The sequence below is a fragment of the Cupressus sempervirens genome, chromosome 9 (assembly GCF_028749045.1).
Source record: "Cupressus sempervirens isolate cs-2001-9-10 chromosome 9, ASM2874904v1, whole genome shotgun sequence".
In the NCBI taxonomy this organism is placed as follows: domain Eukaryota; kingdom Viridiplantae; phylum Streptophyta; class Pinopsida; order Cupressales; family Cupressaceae; genus Cupressus; species Cupressus sempervirens.
In genome coordinates, this window is record NC_143126.1 from 215,143,472 (window position 1) to 215,166,704 (window position 23,233).

At 32.0% G+C, this 23,233-nt stretch overlaps 1 protein-coding gene across 1 annotated transcript in view; it reads right to left on the reverse strand.

Moving 5' to 3' along the window:
• Positions 1-7,077, reverse strand: part of LOC149538273 (protein HAPLESS 2-like) — a 452,273-nt gene extending 445,196 nt beyond the window's left edge. Inside the window, exon 1 of the mRNA XM_089799641.1 lies at positions 6,611-7,077. Within this exon, the coding sequence (XP_089655767.1) occupies positions 6,611-6,796 (186 nt within the window). The 5' untranslated portion in view covers positions 6,797-7,077. The remainder of the gene's footprint in view (positions 1-6,610) is intronic.
• Positions 7,078-23,233: the final 16,156 nt, after the last annotated feature.

Genomic DNA, 23,233 nt, shown 5'->3' on the forward strand with positions numbered 1-23,233 from the left:
TAGCTCAAAATAGTAAAGTTGAACTTTTTGTAAGTTATCCACAATATTTATATAAATAATATCATTCATAAATCTTGAGTCGAGAAGTCAATAAACAAGTAAGAGTACCTGTAAACTACCCAATCCAACTAAGTGAAAGAGTGTGCAATAATCCAATCATGGTAACTCATCTCTTATCCCACACGTGGCAAGAACATCCAATTATAACCAGTTCCATCCCTTGTGGTGATTTACTCGCCCCTCAGCCCACAAGAGACAGGAACATCCAACTATGACCAATTCAATCCTTTGCGATCATCCACTCAGATCGGGGAAGTTGATAAACCACTTTTCCCTAAATCATTCCTTCAACTCACATTTGATTGATTTTAGTGATAGTAATGAGAATTGCCTAGAAATTGCGTGAATTGCCGATTTGGCGATTCGATTCAGGCTTCCCGATTTTTTTTGAATCATTGAATCAGATCAGTGATATCATCGCCATGAATTTCCGATTCAGCAATTCATCCAAAAAATCACCAAAATTGCCGCATGAATCGCGAAAAATTGGCCCATGTAGCTTGATAAAAAGTCAAGTTTTTAAAAAACACATCTTCTTTTATATAAAAAATTGCCTTTCCTCTTTGTTTTAACTTAAAAGAGCCTTCTAATTGTTTAGCATGAGAAGAGAGGAAAAGTGAAAGGGAAGAAGAGAAAAGAAAAATCACAGGTTGGCAACCAGCAAGAAGGATGAGCATCAAAGAGATCAAAAATCCATTTGGGTAGGCCATAAGATTGCATTGAGAGCATTAAGGAGTCAATAGCAACACTCCTCAACTCATTTGCAAGAGGTAAGTGTTGATTTAGTTTTTGTATGTTAGTGTATTATTCATTTTTTGTTAAATTTTTTTAGTGTTCATTGCAAATCTTGAATATTTTTTAGTTTTACTAAATTGCAAAGTAGGCTTTTCTGTTTTGTTTATTCATTTGAAACTTTGAGGTTTTACTTGAATTTTCTTATTGTAGCAACCTTAACTTTCATTTTCCACAATGGGTAGAAAAGATGAATATTTGAAATATACCGAAAAAATTCCTACAAGAACAAAATTTCAAATGAAATATATGTTTTGTAAAGATATAAATTCTAGTAGCATTTATAGATTCAAATACCACATTGCTGCTATACCTAGACATGATATTACAATTCGCACTCAACAAATTGCCGAGGCAAAACACACTTGCTCAGTGGCATTAGAAAAATACGAACAAGAGAAATTAAATAAGAAAAGGCAACTTGAAGGGTTAAGGGCTATTGGCTCGCATTCTCCCGCAGCCACATCCGCATTTGTAGGTTGTATTGGAGAGGGTTCCTCTAAGCCTCCTTTTTGTCCTAGTGCTAGTGCTCATGCTAGTGCTAGTGCTGATGCTAGTGCTAGTCATTCTTATACTGAGATTGAGTCCAACCTAGAGTGCAAAAGAACAAATTGGATAGTTACTTTGTACCCCACACTACTCTTGGCTCACAACCCATGCTTGAGAGCATGGGTTTGAGTGAGGAGATTCTCACCGGCCTATATACAATGATCCAGAGGTTGAGTAGTGATGAGGATAGCGCAACTGCAACCATTGAGATAGACAAATTCAATAATAAAGCAAGGACATTTTCTCTAGCACGATGGCCATTGATGCTCGGACAACAATACAGCGAGGTAATAATATATTCTTGAATCTTAAGTTTATGGCTTATAAGTTGTGCATTTTCTTTTTGATTCTGTAATTTTAAAGTTCTAGATAAGACTAATTGCTTTTGTTTTCCCTTATTTGAAATAGATGGTGGCAAATGTTTGGGCCCATCACCCCAAAACTTCAGAAAATTGCCATTCGTATTTTGAATCAGCCAAGCAGCACTTCTGGATGTGAACACAGTTGGTCCATGTTTGAGAATATCCACTCGAAGAGGAGAATTAGGTTGTCTATGCAGAGGTTGAATAATCTTGTCTTTTTTCATTACAACCTCTGTCTTAAGATCACACAGATTTTGGGCTTTGACTCCTCTCCGATCATTCTGGAGGAGATTGATCCAAAATCAGAGTGGCTCACCGAGGTTGTGGATCCGATCATTACTGAGGCAGACCATGAGTGGGTTGACCAATTAGATAGAGAGGCTAAGGTTGTGACCATGGCAGAGGAGGCAGATAGAGCATGTTCAGGCACTAGCAAACGGACACAAGCCCTAGTGATGTTCATGAGCCCATCTCACATGCAGGGGCTATGGCTCAGCAGTCCTCTAGGACCTAACTTAGATGTCTTTGTAGAAGACAGACAGGATACTCAGAGGCTATGGCTAAGGCTAAGGCCGAGCTTGAGGATGATCATGAGGCTTGAGCTAGAGCCTTGCTTTTTCATTTTGTTTACAAATATTGATAGATATACGTTTCATGGATCTTTAGCTTACATACATTTATGATTTGATGTCTTATGGATCTTCATCTTACATACATTCTATGATTTGACTCATTTTGATCCTATGACTTCTATTTACTTCAGTTACAAATTACATTTTACGTGTCACATATGTGATGGATTTATCATTTATGTTCCTTTTTTATGTATGTTAGCTTCTATTTGATGATGTTATAGTGTGTTTATGTTATATTCAATAAAGGGTGCATGAAAGTGGTGTTTTAAATTGTTAAAATCTCTAAATTTCAAGGGTTTTTTAATTTGCCAATTCAATTTCGATTCATGGCCGATTCGCAATTCAATTCGGCCTTGCCGATTCTGATCTAATTTCAATTCTCGTTATTTTGAGTGTAATTATATATGAATATATATACAATCTATTTACTTAAATAAATATAATTTAAGGAACACCCATATTACAAACAAGGTCTGTATATATGTATATAGAGGATTATTAGTAAGCCTAGGGATGTGCACCCAGACCAAAATCTGAGAATACCTAGTGTGGGGACATCCCCAAGATGGGTATGTGGCACACCCAAGCACACTCACCACCGCACAAGTGCCGCTGCACCGCTTGGGTACTTGGGTGCTTGTGCTTGGGTGCTACATTGACTATGTTAAAAGGAACAAACTTACCTCTAAGAGAACAAGAAGCTAGTAGTTGTACAGAGTGTCTTGCATATCATAGATAGCAAGACACATGTACAAAGAGAGCCTAGCAACATGATGGGATGTAAAGTGAGAGAATTTGTCTCACATTGATGAGGATGAAATTGTAAGAGAATCAAATGTAGGGATGGATCCTTTTGCAGAACTTAAGCATGAGGAGTCAAGTAGTTCTAGTAATGAGAATTGTAGCTTGGAGGATGATTAGAGCCTTCCCATCACTACATTTTGTTATTTACATGATTTTGTACTCATTTTGATATTGATCATGATTCATATCATGCATGGTGCTACTTACTGTAATAATCTTTATCATTATGATATAATTCATTATTGATATTTGATAGAACTAATATAAATCGTATTTGCTGATAATTTGGATGTCTATGAGTCTTGATTTATGAATGTTACTATTAGGTATGTATTATCTTACTATGTCGCATGTTCAATGGTTTTGGTTCCTGTTACTTTGCTATGTGCAAGTATTTCAGTTTGGTATGTTATATTGAAACATCAGTTTGTAGCTAACATTTCATGTTTATATGTATAGTATGCAATGCCCCCCCAACTCAGATCCCACCCACTGATTTTTGTTTCCTTCAATTTTCAACACCTGTTTAGATTTTTAATTAATCTATTATGAAGCTCTCCTCCATCAACACCCATTTGCTTTCAGGACGAGGATGAGACATTATATTGTTTTACAATCTGAAGTTGTTTCTGTTGAATCCTGACACTTTCGCAGGTTGTATGTTGGTTGTATTATATGTCAATTGTGTTACATCCCAATTTTTGACCTAATTTAAAATATAGCTGTTGAAGTCACATGAAGTAAACTGAAAGTTAAATTGGTTATAATCTTGTGAAATGATAAGATGGTTAGTCGTTATAATTACTTATCACGAATTCATGGAATTGAATAGGCGGTTAGCCCTTATGATTATTTATGATTAAATAACTTGTTATGGTAATATGATTTAACCGCAGAGAATTTCCTTGTAAAAAGCACGTCAAAGGGGTGGAAGCATTGTGAGAAAAGAATTAGGCAAGAGCATCACCGTCACTGGGCAGATGGGTTGAGGACCTAGCAACTTGAAACAGGATACATCTGTGGGACCCACATAAGCTATTAAATAAATAATTTAAAATGTAAAATAATTTAATTAAAATAATTAAATTGAATTATAAAATGTACCTCAAAGAATTTAACATGATCTTTTACCTTATTATTATAATACATATATATCTATATATGTACACATAAAAATAAAAATAAAAGTATCATAATCTAATGATGTCACCTCATCAATATACTTATGTGAACGTATATAAGAATGTATTATAATAATAAAATGAAATTATAATCTCTTCAACTCCTTTTCTTTATTTCTTTTCCCTCTTCTTTTTTCTTCTTTTTCAAATCGAATCAATGTTTCGGAATTTGAATGGACTTCTTGAAACCAATAGAAGCCGAGGAGTCTCGGCTAGCCTTTAAGAAGCCATGAATCGACCAAGGCAGCATCACTCTCTCTCTCCTTTTCATTATCTACTACATTCCCATTGCAAGCCAAGCATAACATTTCAGCCAAAACATTCTTTCCAACTACTCAACCAAGATTACCTTGTTCTCCCTTACTCTGTCGGCATCTAGAATCTGTAATCAAGTCTCAACTAACGGGTGAACAAATAGCCAACAGGAGTTCCGGCCAAGGACGGGAGGAGCCACGTCCAAGTCCAATCACAGGTCACGAATATACACAATCACATTTCATAAATTCCTTCTTTTTCTAAGTATATGTCCGACTGTAGTCGGCTAAACATTGTTGGGGCTGAAAGAAATACAATATAAGCATTCGTAATTCATAGCTTCTTCCTTCACTGAGTAGAATGTCCAACTGCAATCGGCTACATATTGCTAGGACTGCAATATATGTTTTCATATTCATAACTTCTTTCTTATCTCATTAGAATATCCGATTGTAGCCGGCTATGCATTGTTAGACTGAGATTAATTTACAATACCTTGTTGTTGGTCCCTTGCATTACATAGAGTTCATTAAAGATCTTCATAGAATATCTTTGTGATTAAACATCATTTATGAATTTGAATGGTAGCTGTAGAAACTTAAATGATTGTATGAACCAACATCAATAATCATACTATCATAAATTCTGAAGCAAAGATCAGAATACTTATAGATTCTCTAACACCTAGGATTCATCGGCAAAGATTGTCATGAAATGGTGAAGAGGTGGAATGAATCTGCAATAACGCAAAAGAGAAATCATATATGATTAAATTAATTAATTAAATAATAAATTCTACAATCTTTAAGAATATCCTTTTCAAATCACAAATTGGGATAAGCTAGAACATATATGTTATTTATGAATTTTTTGGGAATCAATAGACAGAGCCAATTGCTCTGAGATCCGAATACCTAGGATTCACCAACTATATAGCCATGGAAAGGGTGAAGAGGTGAGACGGAGTCTGCAATAACTTAGAAAATAAAAGTTAAATATGATACATTGAACCTAGAATAATATCATCTAATAGCTCATGCATGATTCTATTATTGTAATTCCTATTGTCAAGTCTAGTCGTGTGGTAGATACCAAAATGCTCAATAGATGACAGATGTTCCAAGTCCAATTCCGAGTAGGGAGGGCCTTTCTCATTAGAGATTGTGTGGGAAATAAGTTAAGGTCCGAAGTTGGGCGGTTAAGATTGGAGATATGTCATTATTAAGATAAAAAGGTTCTCCTTTTTTTCCCGGTATTATGGCACAACTTTTGAAGAATCTGTCAAGTTCCCAACTCCACTAACCAGTGAAACCCCCATATTTTCATGCTTTGAAGAAGTTGCTCTTGCTATTGATGTTAATTTTGGAAAGTATCTGAATTATGCCATACCAATGCTTCAAGAAGCAGTATAGCTTTCTGCCCACGCAGTGGCCACGATGATGAAATGATTGATTATAACAACTATACTTGGAAACTTTTCAAGGCCTCCAAGATACAAAGCCTGAGCTCTTGATGCCCATATGCAGGTCATGTCTTGCAATTCATTGAAGCTATCTTTCAAGATAAAGGTATGGATGACTGCTTTTTGTGTGTATGTATTAGAAATTTAGTTTCAATGACCTTCTCAAGAAATTATATGATTCTTTTCTTTTCTTTTTTGAATGGCTATTAACCATGTAAGAGTGCCTTTGCAACCATGCATTTTAGTTACAAATAAGCTCTACAACTCCTCCAATTAAATATCCAAGTTTTAAATGTACAAATATATGTAATATTTTTGTGCACGTGTAATAATCATATATTGTTACTTCTAGAGCTAATAAGTGAGAAGTTAAATGGAGACAATCATAGAAATTATTGATACATGAACAACTACTAGATCTTTCCACTATTTAGAAGGCCAAAAAGACTTCCAAAACTAATATCAATTCAGACTGAAATGGAATTAAGACTGAAAGAAGAGGAAACGTACCGTTCCACTTGGAACTGCAATCTCCAGTACGAGCTTGGAAGTACAATTCAAATCTTCGAGCCCGGTCCTAGAACAGTCTTCAATTTGTGATTTAGAAAGAATTTGTACATCCTGGCTCTGACATTGTGTCACAAGTCCGAACAAAATCGATATTATTACGAAAGCCCCCGTGCTTTTCATGGTCATTGCAACTGCAACTGTCACTGCCACTGCCACCGCTGCCGCCACCTTCTACTGCAGAAATTTCAATCCGTCCTTCATTTAATCAAATTCACAATAAAATTTGCGAATTCCGCTAGCCCTTAAAAGCATGTTCTCCAATGTCGGTTAGGGTTATGTTCCTAATCTGGTAAAATGCAACATTTTTTCCTCCTCGAGATTGAATTTCGGTATTTCAACGGTTACATTTCAGTTCAATTTGATAACCAGGTCCGGCAAGGCTAGTGTGATGTTTGATATCTCCGTGCAGATATAATTTTGAAGTTGCCTCTCACCTTGTAAGCGTTAATTGTGCAGCGGATTTTTTTTTGTGATCAGTCTTTCGAAGGTGGTCCTTTAAATTTGAATTACGTTCATTAAAAATATATATATATTGTTTGTTTAAAATTATATTGTTTATTGAACCGTTAAGGTTATTATTAGTTTTGATAATTGTAAAATTTAATAATATTTTATTTAATGTTAGTAGTTAAAAAACAATCGTTTTCTGTGCTAAGATACTTATGTAACAAGGTCAAAGTATTTAAAATTGTTTATTATATTAAATAATTTGTTAGATAGACTTTTTATATGCTATATAAACATATAATTATTAATCAAGTTATAAATATAAAAATTTAATTAATAGTAAACAAATTCAATATAAATTTAATTTATAAATTAGATTCATATTCTTTGATATAGATTTTATATTTATATTATCTTATTTATATATTTAATAAAAAATATTTTTTTTAATAATAATTAATTTGCTTCTATATTAACTTATATAAATGTATAATACAATAAAATAAAATAAAACGAATTCATATATATATATATATATATATATAGTTTGTGGAAATTAAATTTGTGGATATATTCTATTTTATTTTATAAATCTATTTAATAAATTATTAAATATTTTAAACAATGTATAAAAGATTGTCATCAAATAATAATAGCACAATTTAATTAAATGTAGTTTTTAAAGTTTATAAATTTTTTCACCTTATAAATAAAAAATAGTATTCAAAATGTGATACTATTAAAATAAATTGATGAAGTTCCATTAAATGATATTGCAAGTACTTTAATCACTGGTTAAAAACTACTCATTGCCTGCATTTCCAAAAGTGTAAAGCCTACACTGTTAAAAATTAAAATTGATGAGGGGCATCTAACAAGGCAGTGGAGATTTTGAAGGAACCAAAGAATGAAAAGGATGTGCATGGGTTTACAAGACTCAACTATGATGTATTAAGGCCTATAATGGTCATTGGATGTAATGAAATGAACAAAATGGGTAAATGTCCTAATGGTTCTATAAGGACCATAAGACAAACATTTGTAAAATGGTACAAATGATGCTAAAGGGGAAATAGGAACAAGTGTCACATAGTGACTTAGTACTTGCCTTTAGTTTTTATATAAATCTAATTTAAATTTAATAAATTTATTATAACATATAAAATATTTTAATTAATAAAAATGTTATATAATTATATTTTTATAATGATATTAATATAAATTTAAATTTTATTTATAAATATAATTATTCATCTATATCAATGTACGTACATTAAAAAAATAAAAATATTAAAGGTAAATAAATCACATTCAACTTCATAAAAAATAACTCTTCAAAAGTATTAGTTTTATAATTTATCAAATCCGCGCTAAATGAATTCACCCAATCATAACTTAGAGAAATATTTTGTAAAAATTGTAAAGTTAAAAATCTTGCATCTATGGTATTTTAAAATGATTAATCCGTAGTGATAGAAAGAAAAATAATAATAATCACTAGTTAAAGCATAAAATTCAAAAAATATCACAATAGTACTTAACCTACCAGCAAAATAAGAGTCATAAATAATGTAAAGGGACGAGAATAAGATATTGGTGTCAATTCATGAGAGTTAGAAGGTCATTTGTTAGATTTAGCAAATTTGAACTTTTAAAATGTAATGGTTAATCTTCTTGGTGGGTAATGGTATCTTAAGGGGTTAAGAAGTTGTACAATTTTCAGAGCCCGTGGATGGCTTGAGGCTGATAAATATACGCCAAGGAAGGTTAGAGTAGGTGTGAAGTTATAAATATAAAAATATAATTCATAGTAAAAAAATTCAATATAAATGTAGTGCCTACCCCTAGTTCACATTTTGTTTTAATTGCCAAACTCTTTTAGGCCAGTTTTATACTTGATGTTTAGTAGCATTACTTTCAGATTATCAGATGTTGTTTTACACTCAATTTATTATATGATGAGATGACTTGGTACTCTATATTTCATGCATGTATGATGATTATTCAATGTTTTCAATTATCGATGATGATTAGTTAGATGGTTTATTCTCACATGTGCTTTCTTATGGATACTTACCCCATACTGCATGTGTATGGTGTGCGTGTTTGTTTTCTTTATGTATGGTGTTTCTGATGTGGTTAAGGAAGGGAGTCGTAGTCACCTGCTAGTCGGGATCTACACGATGCACCACTTCCTGCCATTGTCTGTTTAGCTTAAAATATTGTGTCTGTACATGCGTGGATTTTATGCAGGTTGCAGGTATCGGGTATCGACTTCCCTGAATTGCCAGGATGAGCGTACCCTATCGCATTATCTCAATGGTAAGAGAGGGGAGATAAACTCTTAAGTCCAATTCCTAAACCCTTTAGCCAATTTTCCTAATTGATAATTAGGGCAAGTATCTGAGTTAAGTACCCTCTGAATGCATCAAATGATGTTATTTCGTGATTATAACCCTTTTATTTGATTTAGTATGTATTTTTCTATGATGGGTTTTTGTATGTTGCTTTATGAGTCCTTGATGTATTTTCTATTAATTAAGTTTAATTAAAAGGATTAATTAATGATTTAATTTAATAGAAAATTATTATGATATTTTAATAATTGATTATAATTAATTAATTGAGAAATTAATTAAATAAAAAGAATTAAATTTGGAAATAAAAATTTTAAGTATAATTTTAGAATGTGATAATATTTATTTAATTTAATAATAATATATATTTAGAGTTCATTTTTAAATAAATGCAAAATATTATTATAAATTGAATTAATAAATATTTTATCAATTAAAGTTTCTTAAATAAATTAAAAGTGGGAAAGATATTAAATTATTAAAGGTTTCTAGATCGCATGATCTAAGCATGAGTTTAAATATAAAAGAAATTAATTAAAACGATTAATTAATGATTTAATTTAATAGAAGATTATTATGATATTTTAATATTTGATTATATTTAATTAATTGAGAAATTAACTAAATAAAAAGAATTAAATTTGGAGATAAAAGTTTAAGGATAATTTAGAACATTATAATATTTATTTAATTTAATAATAATATATTTAGAGTTCATTTTTAAATAAATGCTAAATATTATTGTTATTTAAGTTAATTAAATATTTTATCAATTAAGTTCTAAAATAAAGTAAAAAGTGAAAATATATTAATTATTAAAAGTTGTAAGATTGCATGATGTGAGCATGTGTTGAAAATAAAGAAATTAATTAAAAAGATAAAATAAGAGGAAATTATAATATTATTTTAATCTCATAAAGTGTGCATGGGATTAAAAGTAATAAAGATTAAAAATAGAAGTCAAGTGGAATATTAAATAAAGTTATTTAATGATTCATTTAATATGCATTAAAAAGATAAAGCAAAGATTAATAAAAGATAATTTTGGAGTTAACTCAGTTGAGCAAAGAGTCTTCTCGGGTGAACGCACAATTAAGTGCCCCGATTTGAGGAGAAAACTCCTTATCACAACTTTGGGGTTCATTTTTTGGGGGATACGAATTTGGACCGTGAATCTTGGAGACATGAATTTTGGAGAGAGTTTTTGGAAGCAAATTTCAGAAGGAGAATTCTAGGAAAGATTTTCAGAAGAAAGTTATTGAAGAGGAGCGAGTTCTCTTACAGATTTTGGGGATTGCGTATTAGCATTAGGTTCAGGTAGGGTCTGGTATTTTGACCCCTAAATGATTTAAGAAATTTAATATGTTCTGTCTACTTCGTGATTGTAAGAATCTTGTCTTCTTGAATGTATCATTTCTTCGTTCTGGATCTTTTGCTATTCGATTTCATTTATAATCTAGATTGAAAAACTGTTTAGGAACATCCTTCAACAAAATTAAATCGGGATTTAGAATTGAATTAAAATGGAGTAGAGATAGAATTAATTGGGGAGAGTTTTGAGATTAAAAAGAAAATTCGTAGGGTTGGAATTATTTTCTCTATTAGATTGCAATTGTTAATGTTTTAAAAATAATAATTATTATTATTATTATTATTATAATAATTATAATTATATATATATATATATATAATTATATAATTTAATTTAATTTATTTAATATTAATCTTTAAGCAAAAATTTTTATATATAAAAACAAAATCGTTTAAGCAAATATATATATATATATATATATATATATATATATATTGTAAAGTCTAAATTTTTTTTTTTTTAAATTTAATTAATTGTTTGGGGAGGCGGGGCCATCACCCCCCCATCGCCCCTTCCTTTGATGTCGCGTCGCAGCAAGTACTACTGCGACAGCAGTACTGCTGTGGCAGCAAGTACTGCTGACGCAGCAGTACCTTGCTGCGGCAGACTGAAGTCTGCCGGCCGACGGACCTAAAACGTTGGCCGGCGGGCCTAAAACATTTTTTGGTTATATAATACGTTTTTTTTTAAAAAGACTTTTAGGAGTTAGTTTTTTTTTTGTTGTAATATGATTTTTTTTTTTTTTTAATTTATTTATTAAAAATAGATTATAATTAATACAATTTATTAAAAATAGTATTATTAATAAATTGTATTTAATTTCTAGAAATAAATTAGTAATGCTATTAAAGTTAGTTTATAATGAATTAAAATTATTAATTATTCATATTGTTAATAAATTTTATTAATATATATTAATAATTAATTAAATATTATTGATATCGTTTAAAATTTAATTATTAACTTAATTAGAATCAGTTGAATTAAAGTTATTATTAATAGATATTATTTGATTAAATTGTAGATTTAGATTATTGATTTAATGGAGGTTATTATAGAAATGGGTTAATTGTAAGGGGGTAGTTGCGAAAACTTAGTTACTTGAAATAGATGTTAAACTGGAACTTAAATCTTACCTTAACTCAACAGTATATTATCGTTCAGATCCAACTATGTGATGACTTGTTTTCTATAAGATTATTTTGTTGTCTATGTTTTGAGGTTTTGGGGTTTGTTCTAGTATTGACCAGTTTAGGTTGTTACCAGAGGCTCGGGGTTGTGAATGTGATGTTATGATGATTTGGTCTCGATCTTTCTTAACCCAACCATGGTAGTGTGATGGAGTGCTCTATGACATGATTGTAATTATTGTTTGTTATTGCTTCCAGTTTCCTGGTGTGAAGCTGAAGTGTATGTATATAAGATACCTGACTTAACCATTTTTGAGTCATCGATCAGTTATATTGGATAACCATTTTTGATTCATCGATCAGTTATATTTGATAACCATTTTTGAGTCTCGATCAGTTATACTTGGATTGCTTTTCGGTCGCTTGAGAGGATTGAAGTGTTTGTTATGTTCTTGATGATGTCATGTGTTGACTTGACCATTTTGGAATCTTTGATCAGTATTGTGATTTATCATTGATGCCTTCAGTTGCTGATAGAGAACTGTTGTGATCATATGATTATTATTTGATGCTTACCTGTTGCTCATGAGGAACTGATGTAATTTTTGTGGCTTATCTTTTATGATGTTTTTCAGTTGCTTGTATAGGACTGAAGTGATTTTATTATGATTCTTTGATTTGTGATTTCATCAGCCTAGGGTAGGTTATCTATGTGTAGTTTCGGGAAGTGGCTTGCAATGGGGATCGAGGCCCTAAGAGGCTGCCTGGAGTAACCCATTGTAAGTTGTTTTAACAAGTGAAAACATCTCACCTAAATACTGACTTAAATGAACCTAATAAGATAATTGTATGTTCTCTCCCATGCCATGAGTGCTAGTATAGGCTAAGATGGGGTAGAGAGAACGCTTGGTTATGACCTTGCATTCCGCAGTATGCCTCGTCAGTACGAGAGGATACTAGTGGCCGCAGGAATCACTAGGGACCCGGGATTCCTAAGGGATTGCTCGGGTAACTTCTACGTGACTTTTGTGATGACACTTTCCCGCTTGCATAGCAGGTTTCCTACATGTCTTTGTGGTGCCTCTGGGTCTAGATGTCGTTCTATGTTGGAACCTTTGAGTTAGTATACTTTTAGGATTTCCCAGACTTAGAGAGTACTTGTGTTTTGTGTTTTGGTAACTTGTTTGGGACTTGAGACTATCTCCTCAGCGCGGTGGGAGTCGACCATTTAGGTTCCACGCGGTTGGGTGGTAGTGCTTTTTACTCTTACCATTGAGATCCGTCCGTGGTCGCCGTGGCTGGAGCTTTCTTGGTTGGCATTTACCTTCACTATGTTCTTGGATTATTATGATGGATGGTTAGATTTTATGATAGATGTTTTATCATTATGGATGTATGGATGTATCAGGTATGTTATTAGTTTCATTTATTTTACTGTACTTTGTATCATGGATTTGAGGATGATGTATCTTTATCTTTACATATGTATATTCTTTTAAGCCTTTCATACCCTGTGACATGTACAGTGGATGATTGAGCATTCCGAATTAATTTGCCAAGAGGCATTCAGAGAAAATGTATATTATGGACATTGGACTTTCTGATTATTCTTTCATGTGGAGGTAGTAGTTGTTAGACTTAGAATTAATTAAATTTAAATGTGACTCAACGTCTTGGGATCCTTAAGGAATGTAACTGGTTATGTATGTTTGTTGATGATTACATGTTATTGCTTCCGCTACTAGGTGTTTGATGTGTATGTTATACATTCTTACTTTTAAAAAAAAAAAAAAAAAAATGTTTAGCAAACTTAGTAAAACTTTAGGTTAATTCTTTTGGATCCCTTGGCGGGGCGTTACAATAAATTTAACTTTATAAATTAGATTCATATTCTTTGATATAGATTTTATATTTATAATATTCTATTTATATATTTAATAAAAACTATAATTATTTTTTATAATAATTAATTCGATTCTATATTAACTTATATAAATGTATAATACAATAAAAGAAAAATAAACTAATTCAAAAAATAAATTAAATGATTATTTATTTATTTATTTATTTATTTATTTAAATTTATTTGTTTTCTAAGTTGTGGAATCTAAATTTATGGATTTTTTTTTAACAAAAAAAAAAATATTTAAGAAATTATTAAAGATTTTAAACAATCTATAAAAGAATGTCACCAAATAATAATAGCACAATTTAATTAAATGTAGTTGTTAAAGTTTTTAAAGTTTTTCACCTTATAAATAAAAAACATTATTCAAACTGTGTTATTATTAAAATAAATTGATGGAGATTGATTAAATGATATTGCATACTTTAATCACTCTTTGAAAACTGGTCATTGCCTATAGTTCCAAAAGCCTACATAAGGCAATGGAGATTTTGTAGAAACTAAAGAATGAAAAGGATGTGCATGGGTTTACAAGACTCAACTATGATGTACTAAGGCCTATAATGGTCATTGGATGTAATGAAATGAACAAAATGGGTAAATGTCCTATTGATTTTGGTAAGGACCATAGGACCAACATTTGTAAAATGGTACAAATGCTGCCAAAGGGGAAAATAGGAATATGAAGGGTCATAGATAATGTAAAGGGGACCAGAATAAGATATTGGTTCAATTCATAAGAGTTAGAAGGCCATTTGTTAGGTTTAGCAAATTGAATTTTTCAAATATAATGGTTAATCTTCTTGGTGGGTAATGGCATCTTAAGGGGTTAAAGAAGTTGTAAGGATTTTCAGAGCCCATGGATGGCTTGAGGATGATAAATATATGCCAAGGAAGGCCTAAGTAGGTGTGAAGGGATTGTACGAAGGTTCAATCTACAACATCAATAAAGTTATATAAGAAATTTCATGCTTCATTTGTATTCCTATCTCAATCTCTAAGCACCTATTACCTTGAAAAGGGGTAAGGATAATTTTCATATATTTTTCATCATCTCCAAAGCACACTAGAGTCTTAATTAGTCTATTTTATAATCTTAAACTCGACTATATTGTGACAGGGTAGGAAAAACCTTGATTTTGAGAGTCTTAATGGACTTCTAATTCATTCTTCTTTTTGTTCTTATTGTTTCATGAGGAATTAATCACCTTTTGTATCAATAATGCATTACTGATAGCTTTTAATGCAAATTTGATTGGAAATAGCGTGATCACTGAGATAAGAAGCTAGTTGATTTGGAAAAGGGCTAAGAATGAAGGCACATGTATAGATCAACAAAGAAGTTTCCTTAATAAGGATAAGTTTTTATATTGGAAGTTGTTAGGACATGTCTTCAGAAAGGTCGATAAACTTTGTTTAGATTCTAGAAGTGTTTGGAAGTGGGAGATTGGGGAAGCCCTAGTTTTGGAAGCATAAATAGGAGGGTTTGGTAGAAAGCTTATAAGAAGTGTTAGTCTAAGAAAAAGATCATTGAAAATCTTGGTTTGGGGTTAAAATAAGTTTATGTACACAATTCAATGGTTGGGTTCTTAGTTTCAAGCATACTTGCTTTGTATGACAATCCTAATTAGGCCTAGACTTGGTGAATTAACCATTAGTTCATGCAATTTATCCAAGGGAGTCATATCTAAGTTTAGGATATGTTGAGTAACTCTAAAAAGGGTGTCTAGAAAAGTGATTCATTTGGAGATTGGCTTGAAATATTATGGAGTTAAGTGGGAAAAGCATGTCTAGGTAGCATGTAGAATAAGGATTATACAAAGGTCTAGAAAAAAATCATTTAGGAAATACATCTAACATCTAGATCATGGATAGTGCTATAGAGATCAATAAAAGCTTTAGGATTACGAGAAATTTGAGCTTGGGTAAAGAGAATAATATTCAGATAATTGATAATAGGCTCATTTAAAAAGACCCTTATGTAATCTATAAATTCCATCCATCTCATTAAAATTTGAAGAAGGAAGACATATGAAATATTGATAAATGGTCTTGACATATTAATTGTAGGGAAGCTTTTGTATTAGTTATCCTTATTATTTCATAAGCAAGCATACTATGAAGGAAAATAAACATAATAAAATGAAAGAAACTATCATACACTCCATGAGTTTTGGTAGAGAGAAGCAAGAATAAAGGTGATGTCATACGTGTTGTTAATGCAATGTATTGATGATTTAGATCAGATGCAAGTTTTTCTATGTTGTCCATGGTGCTCATTTCAAGTGTACCAATCAACACTTCATCTTTCTTAAGATATTCTTGCATGATGTCTGTATGTGGAGTTAGAAAACCTTGTAACTCCAAAAAATTCATTGTAATCATATCTTATTATACCCTTAGTTATCTTTCACTTAATGATAATTATCTCATCTTTGCAATGTGTTCCTAACGTAGGGGATGTAAGAGGACAAGATGGAAAAAACTCAATCTAAACCTACTAACACCCGGTCTAGAGTACACACAGAAGCCAAGCACAAAATTGTAGCAAAGAGACCATAGAATTCATAGATTCACTAATTGATTTGATAAGATAACAAAAACCAACATGCCTGATTGTGAGGCCTTCCAACTTGCATCCTTATGCAAAGAATTACAATATCATAATTTGCATGTGAAGCCTTTATCTTCCTTCTATTAATCCTTCTATTACTCTATTTTTGTTTTCCTTCATCATGCTGCTATTGTATATCAAATCCAAGTTCTTATATAGTCAACTAACAATATGTCAGCCACTTAAGCATAAAATTACAATATAGGTCAAGTATTGGAATTGCAAACCATTACCCAAGAAATGGGAATCAATTATTGACATGCTCTTAAAGATATGTCCAAAAACTTGTTAGTATTTGGCTCCCAATTGTGCAAGATGTCATTTCATCATAGGAAACCATGCCTAATGAAACAACAAGCCTAGCAAGATGAAATTAGCAGGAAATAGAGACTAAAAGAATAGCACGAAACTTTAGAAATATGACACATCATCATTTGCACTCTTGGGGTAAGGACTGAAAATAGGTCCTCAAAAATATGCTAATTACGTATAGTAAAAAACTCAAGATAGCAATAACTACACCGTGAATAGCAAACAGGTATAGAAACCAAGAAATATTTTTGGGTGATGCAAGATTGTTTATCAACCCAACATGCTCCTGCATCAGACACCTAGGGTAAGTAAAGAGTTGATATGCACATCAGGCATCCTTGATGCTCTAACCTTAATCATAAAGATCCAATTCATCTTGTATTATCAATTAATTGTCTTCATATGGTTCATCTTTTCACTAAACAAGGTATTCCATATAATCGCTTTCTCTGGTACTCTTACTTATTATGTTATTCAAAACCTTCTCAATGATGCATGTCTTATTCTTAGGATAGTCTAGGTTATATTTTAATTCCTCATCTAATTCAAAGCACTAAAAGATGTCTCCAATGTTAAATATAGGTGAAATGTCCATGTCTCCAAGTAATTCAACTTCAAAAGCATTTCCACTATCAAACTTTCTCAAAATCTTACAAGGACCAAACTTATTTTTCTTTAGCTTAGCATAAGTACAAACTAGAAATATAACCATTACTTTATCCCCAACCTCAAAAGATTTATGCCTTCTCCCTTTATCTATTCTCTATTTATATCCAAGGTTATTGTTCTCCAAATTCTTTCTCACTTCATCATGCAAAGCCTTCATGAAATTTGCAAATTATTCATCTTCAACACTTCTCTTAACCTTAGTGTTCAATTTTTTTAATTCAGTAGTTCCTTTAGGATTCATTTCATTAACAATCTCAAAAGGATCCTTCTTGGTTCTTCTATTCACATAACTATTGAATAGAAAGAAAGTGGAAACCTCTTCCCAACCCTAATTTCCAAAAGGAATGATCCAAATTGATTAATCACAAGAAAGTGTTCAATACAGAAATAGATCAAGTGATGGAGAAAAGGATGAAAAGAGGTTCAATATGTCTTCTTTCTATTATGGGGGGAACATATGCTTAAATCCTGAAATAGATAAAAGAAAAATACTAACCTTGAATCTGAAAAATGTTAATTTTAGATGTTTGTGTATAGTTTTGGGGAATTTTGCAACCTGTTTTGGACTGGAAATGTTGAAAGGGAGAAAACCCAAAAAACTTTTGTCTTTTTGAAGGGAGGTTGACCTTGAACCTGTTGGCAAGGCACAATCTTATCTTGGGGCACAATTATACCCTAAAAAGTTGACCTTGATCTGCACTGCTTTGACAAAATTTATATTCGCAGATCTCGCAAGTTCAATGAAAAAGGTATCCAAATCTGCTCTCCAATTTGTTGTTCTACACCTATATCTGCAAGAAAAATGGTTTGTTTGTTAGATGGGGGATTTGCCTCTATCAAACCCCACTTTAGAATTAACCTTGAAATGTAATTGAAACAATACATTCATAAACAAAGTAAATGGAATTACTCACCTTGCTTATGTGGAGATCCTTGTGGGGGATTCAAATCCTTGAATCCACAAATATGGATGCTCCACATGTATGTAGGATGTATCAAAACAATGGAATTATATCTTTAACACCAATCTTGAATGTATGTTTGCATAGAAGAAGGCTTGGATGAATATGGGTAGAGAAATCTTCAACAAGAGGGCTCCATGGAGATTGAATCCTGCAATGGCTAGCAATAGACCTCCTTGATGAATTGGATGCTTGAACACTTGAATGCTAGTAGATCTTCACTTCATGTAGGTGGATGTGCTTATGAAATATTGATCATGCATATATTGTAAATAATAACTTCGCTCATAGATAGTGGATATCAAAATGAGGAAAGAAGGCTTCCTTATATAGAGATCTAGGGTACAAACTCCTAGAGAAGGTTGACATAGGAGCATTAAATCTCATTTAACCTTAACCCCTAGAAATAGACCTAGATTAAATTTAATTTAAGAGTCTACCTTCTGAAACCCAAAAATAGTTGACTTGGAAGTGGGAAAAGAAAATTTCTGAAGCCTGAGATCCTAACACTCCCATAAATTGAAAATGGGACTTGGGGTCAAGGATGAGTTCAACCCTACCTTAGGTCAGGGTCAAGGTCAACCTTGACCTAGGTCACGATCAAGGTTGACCTTGACCTAGAAGTTCATCCTTAATCTAGAGGCCAAAGTCCTCAGTTTCACAAAGTAGCATATCATAAATAGGCTGGAAATAGAGAGAGAGCGAGAGAGGGAAAGCAAAACATGGGGAAAATAGCTAGATCCATGCAAAGACCCATTCAAGGTTCTTGACATGACCCTAGACCACTTACTCAGAGGGCTAAATGCTCTTAAAATGAAAGTGCTTCCATTTAAGATGATACAACTATTATATGTGAACTTTGCTTGTGCTAAAATTGAATTCCAATTACCAGGTTTATTCCCAACCAAACATCTCAACAAGTTACCCAAACTTCTATTTACTACCTCAATTTGTCCATCGGTCTGCAAATGAGATATAGAACTAAACCTCAACTCTATATCTATTTTTGTCCAAAGTATTCTCCAAAAGTGATCGGTAAACTTGGTATCTTTGTCTAAAACAATAGTCTTAGGCAACCCATGTAATCTCACAATTTCCTTACAAAATAATTCAGCCACATGTATTGCATCAGATGTCTTCTTACAAGGTATCAAATGAGCCATTTTAGAAAAAAATTCCAATACTACTAGAATAGAATCATTACCTCTCTGAGTTATAGGTAAACTAAGAACAAAGTCCATACTGATATCTCGATTGATTAGGTATAGGTAATAGTGAATACAATCCCAGATTCAAACTAACTTCTTTTGATGTTTGACAAATTTTGCAACTTCTAACCATCCTCTATACATCTTCATAAATTTTCGGCCAAAAATACCTATTAGAAATATACTTCATTGTCTTATCAATTCCAAAATGTCCAGCAAGTCCACCACTATGTTTCTCTTTCATTATGTCATGTCTCTCATATATCCTCTAGGTATGCATAGTTGAGTTCCCTTGAACAACATGTCTTCCTAAATGAAATAGTTAATCTACTTATGTTTCTCACTCATCAATTGGTGCGTACAAGCTTTCCAAGGTTTTGCAAAATTAGGATCAGTTTCATACAAATATTTCAAATCATCCAAACCAACTCTTATCTATTATTTATATCAGGAAATTCCTTCATCTACTCAAAGTAGGAGCAACTTTATTTGACTTTCCATTTTTATGTTTCAACACAAAAAAACAAAGTACTCAACCCACTTCATGTGTCTCTGATTCAACTTGTTATGACTTCCCAAATACTGTAAAGCTTTATAGTCAGTGAACAACACAAAATCTTTAGGCATCAAGTAATGTCTCCACTTCTTCAAAGCTTCAACAATAACATAGAATTTTTTATCATAAACTAAATATCTTTTCTTAGTAGCATTCAACTTCTCATTATGGAAAGATACATGCCTTCCTTCTTGACTCAAAATAGCTCCAATGACACTTCCACTAGCATCACAATCAACTTGAAAAACTTTACTGAAATTAGGGAAAGCAAGTGTAGGAAATTATGCTACTCTTTGTTTCATTGTTTCAAGACTCTTATGTGCTCCATGTGTCCACTTGAAATCCCTTTTTTTACCTCTCATTGTTTATGTCATAGCATTACATACTGAACTAAAATTCCTTATAAACTTCCTATAGAAACTTGTCAATCCATGAAATGAACTAACTTCTCCAACATTCTCATGTGTAGGCCAATCAAGAATAATGTTTAACTTTTTAGGATCCATGTTCAAACCATCATTTTAAATGACAAAAGCAAGATACACAATCTCCTCCTTCATGAATGAACATTTCTTTAAGTTAAATAATAACTTCTCCTCCTTCAATATCTACAATACTTGTGTGATATGCTCAAGGTGTTCTTCTTCAGTCTTCTTGAATATTAGAATGTCATCAAGATATACAATCAAAAATTTTCCCCAAGAATTTCTTCAAGACTTCATTCATCAGCCTCATGAAATTACTAGGTGTGTTAGTTAAACCAAATGACATAACCAAACATACATACATATATTCATTAGTTTTAAAAGTAGTTTTCCATTTATCTCCTTCTCTAATTCTGATATGATGATAGCCACTTTTCAAATCAATCTTTGTAAAATAATTTGCTCCACTCAAACAATCCATTATGTCATTCATCCTAGGCAAAGGAAACCTATACTTCACTGTGATCTTGTTTAACTCTAGAATTAATGCATATTCTCTCTTCTCTATTCTTCTTACATGTCAATACAACGAGTACTACACAAGGACTCATACTCTTTCTAATTAGACCCTTTTCAAGCAATTCTTGCACTTGTCTTTTCAATTCAACATTTTTAATAGGTGGTAATCTATTGGTGCTTTATTAGGCAAAATAGCTCCAAGTATTAAATCCATACACTGACTAATACTTCTCACATGAGGTAAACCATCAAGTACATTATTAGAAATAATGTCTTGAAACTTTTCCAACAAAGATTCAATCTCAAATGCATGTTCCAGTTCATCTTGTTTCTCAGTCTTTCTAGGAATTGAAGAAAAATAAATGTTTTGTTTGTTCATATCCTTAGCTAACTTTTTTCCTTCAACCAAACATAATCTAACTATGGTACAGGGATTCTCATCAAGATTTTATACCAAAGGTAAAAAATTGCTTCCTCCCATCAAACCAAACAGTATATTGATCCAATCTACCATCATGAAAATCTTGTCTATCATACTTCCAAGGTCTACCCAATAGAACATGACAACAATCCATACGCATAATATCACACAAGACTTCATCATGATAATTTCCAATTTTAAACTTAACAAGGCATTTCTCACTTACAAGTAAAATATGTTTCTTTTGGATCCAACCAACATGATAAGGTTTAGGATGTCTCAACCTCTACAACTATTTTTTGTTAACCAACTCTTCGAATGCCAAATTATCAGAACTTCCACTATCAATGATTACCTTGCAACACTTTCCAACAATCTTACATCTAGTCTTGAACAAACTTATTCTCAAAATAGGTTCTTCATAAGCTTCCTCATTCCACAAAACTCTTCTTATCATAGAGTTCTCACCATGCTCAAGTTCATTAGGTGTTTTAGCAACTTCTTCACAAGCTAAGGTATTTCTATTGCTACCTCCAATCTATTTACTATAATTACTGCATTCAAAAGTAGTTGTTAATTTTGTTGATTGGTGAACTTGAGGAGAAGGCTAAATACTATAGTGTTGAGGTCATGAGTGATTTCTTGAAGGATTTCTAAGTGAATTAGTGATGGAGATGTTGATGGAGTCCAGTCAATGAGTCAACTATTAGACCGAATTGTGATCTATATTTTCAAAGTGAGTTGTATTTGTCAGATCAACCTCCTATTACTTTCTAACTATTGTATGAGTATTGAAATCCTTTAGTAAAGGTTTACCTAATGCTCATATGTAAATCCATAAAGGTGGAATTCCAATGGAATGTTATTAATCCCTCTAACAAGGCCACTCCTAATAGGGTGATTAAATTCTTTAACAAGGTCATATTTAATAGTGTGTTTTGTAACCTTTAATAGGGTTGGCTCCTAATAGAGCTCACTTCAGAAGAGTGAAAAAATGGTGACATGTTACTAGTAGTTTTTCCCAAATTGGGTTTCTAAGTTTAATCCTAGTGTCATACTTGTGTGGATACAAGATATTTTATTGTTATTGTTTTACATTATGCAAGTTTGTTACTATTAGTATACTGGACTACAAGTTTATGTTACTGATTATTTTCTATAGAGACCAAGCTAGTAAATGTATAGATCTAAATTATGTAAAGTGATCAAAATTTCAATAGGTACATATGGACCTAAGGGTAGTTGATTCACCCCCCTAGTTAATCTAAATCATTCTAATAATTGGTACCAGAGCATTGGTTCTTGTAGAGAAAATTTTGAAGGTACTTAAAGCTAAAGATCAAGATGTACAAAAAGTAGGTGCCAAGACTACATAAGGAGAGCTTCCCTGCATGATAGAGTTTGATTAAGTTACATCTAGCATGAATTGGAGATGGTGTCATACACTATGTGGAAAATGCATAGGTCTAACATCTCAGCAGATAAAAGGGAAGTAAGAACACAATTAGGCTATGTTGGAGATTGCATCAGCCCTAAGTTACACCAAGTTTGATGATATAAAAGAATGCACTACTACTAAGAAAGTGTGGGATACACTACAAACAGTCTAGGGAGGAGACACAAATGTGTTCAGAGAAAAATCAAAAAGTTTGAGAGGCAAATTTG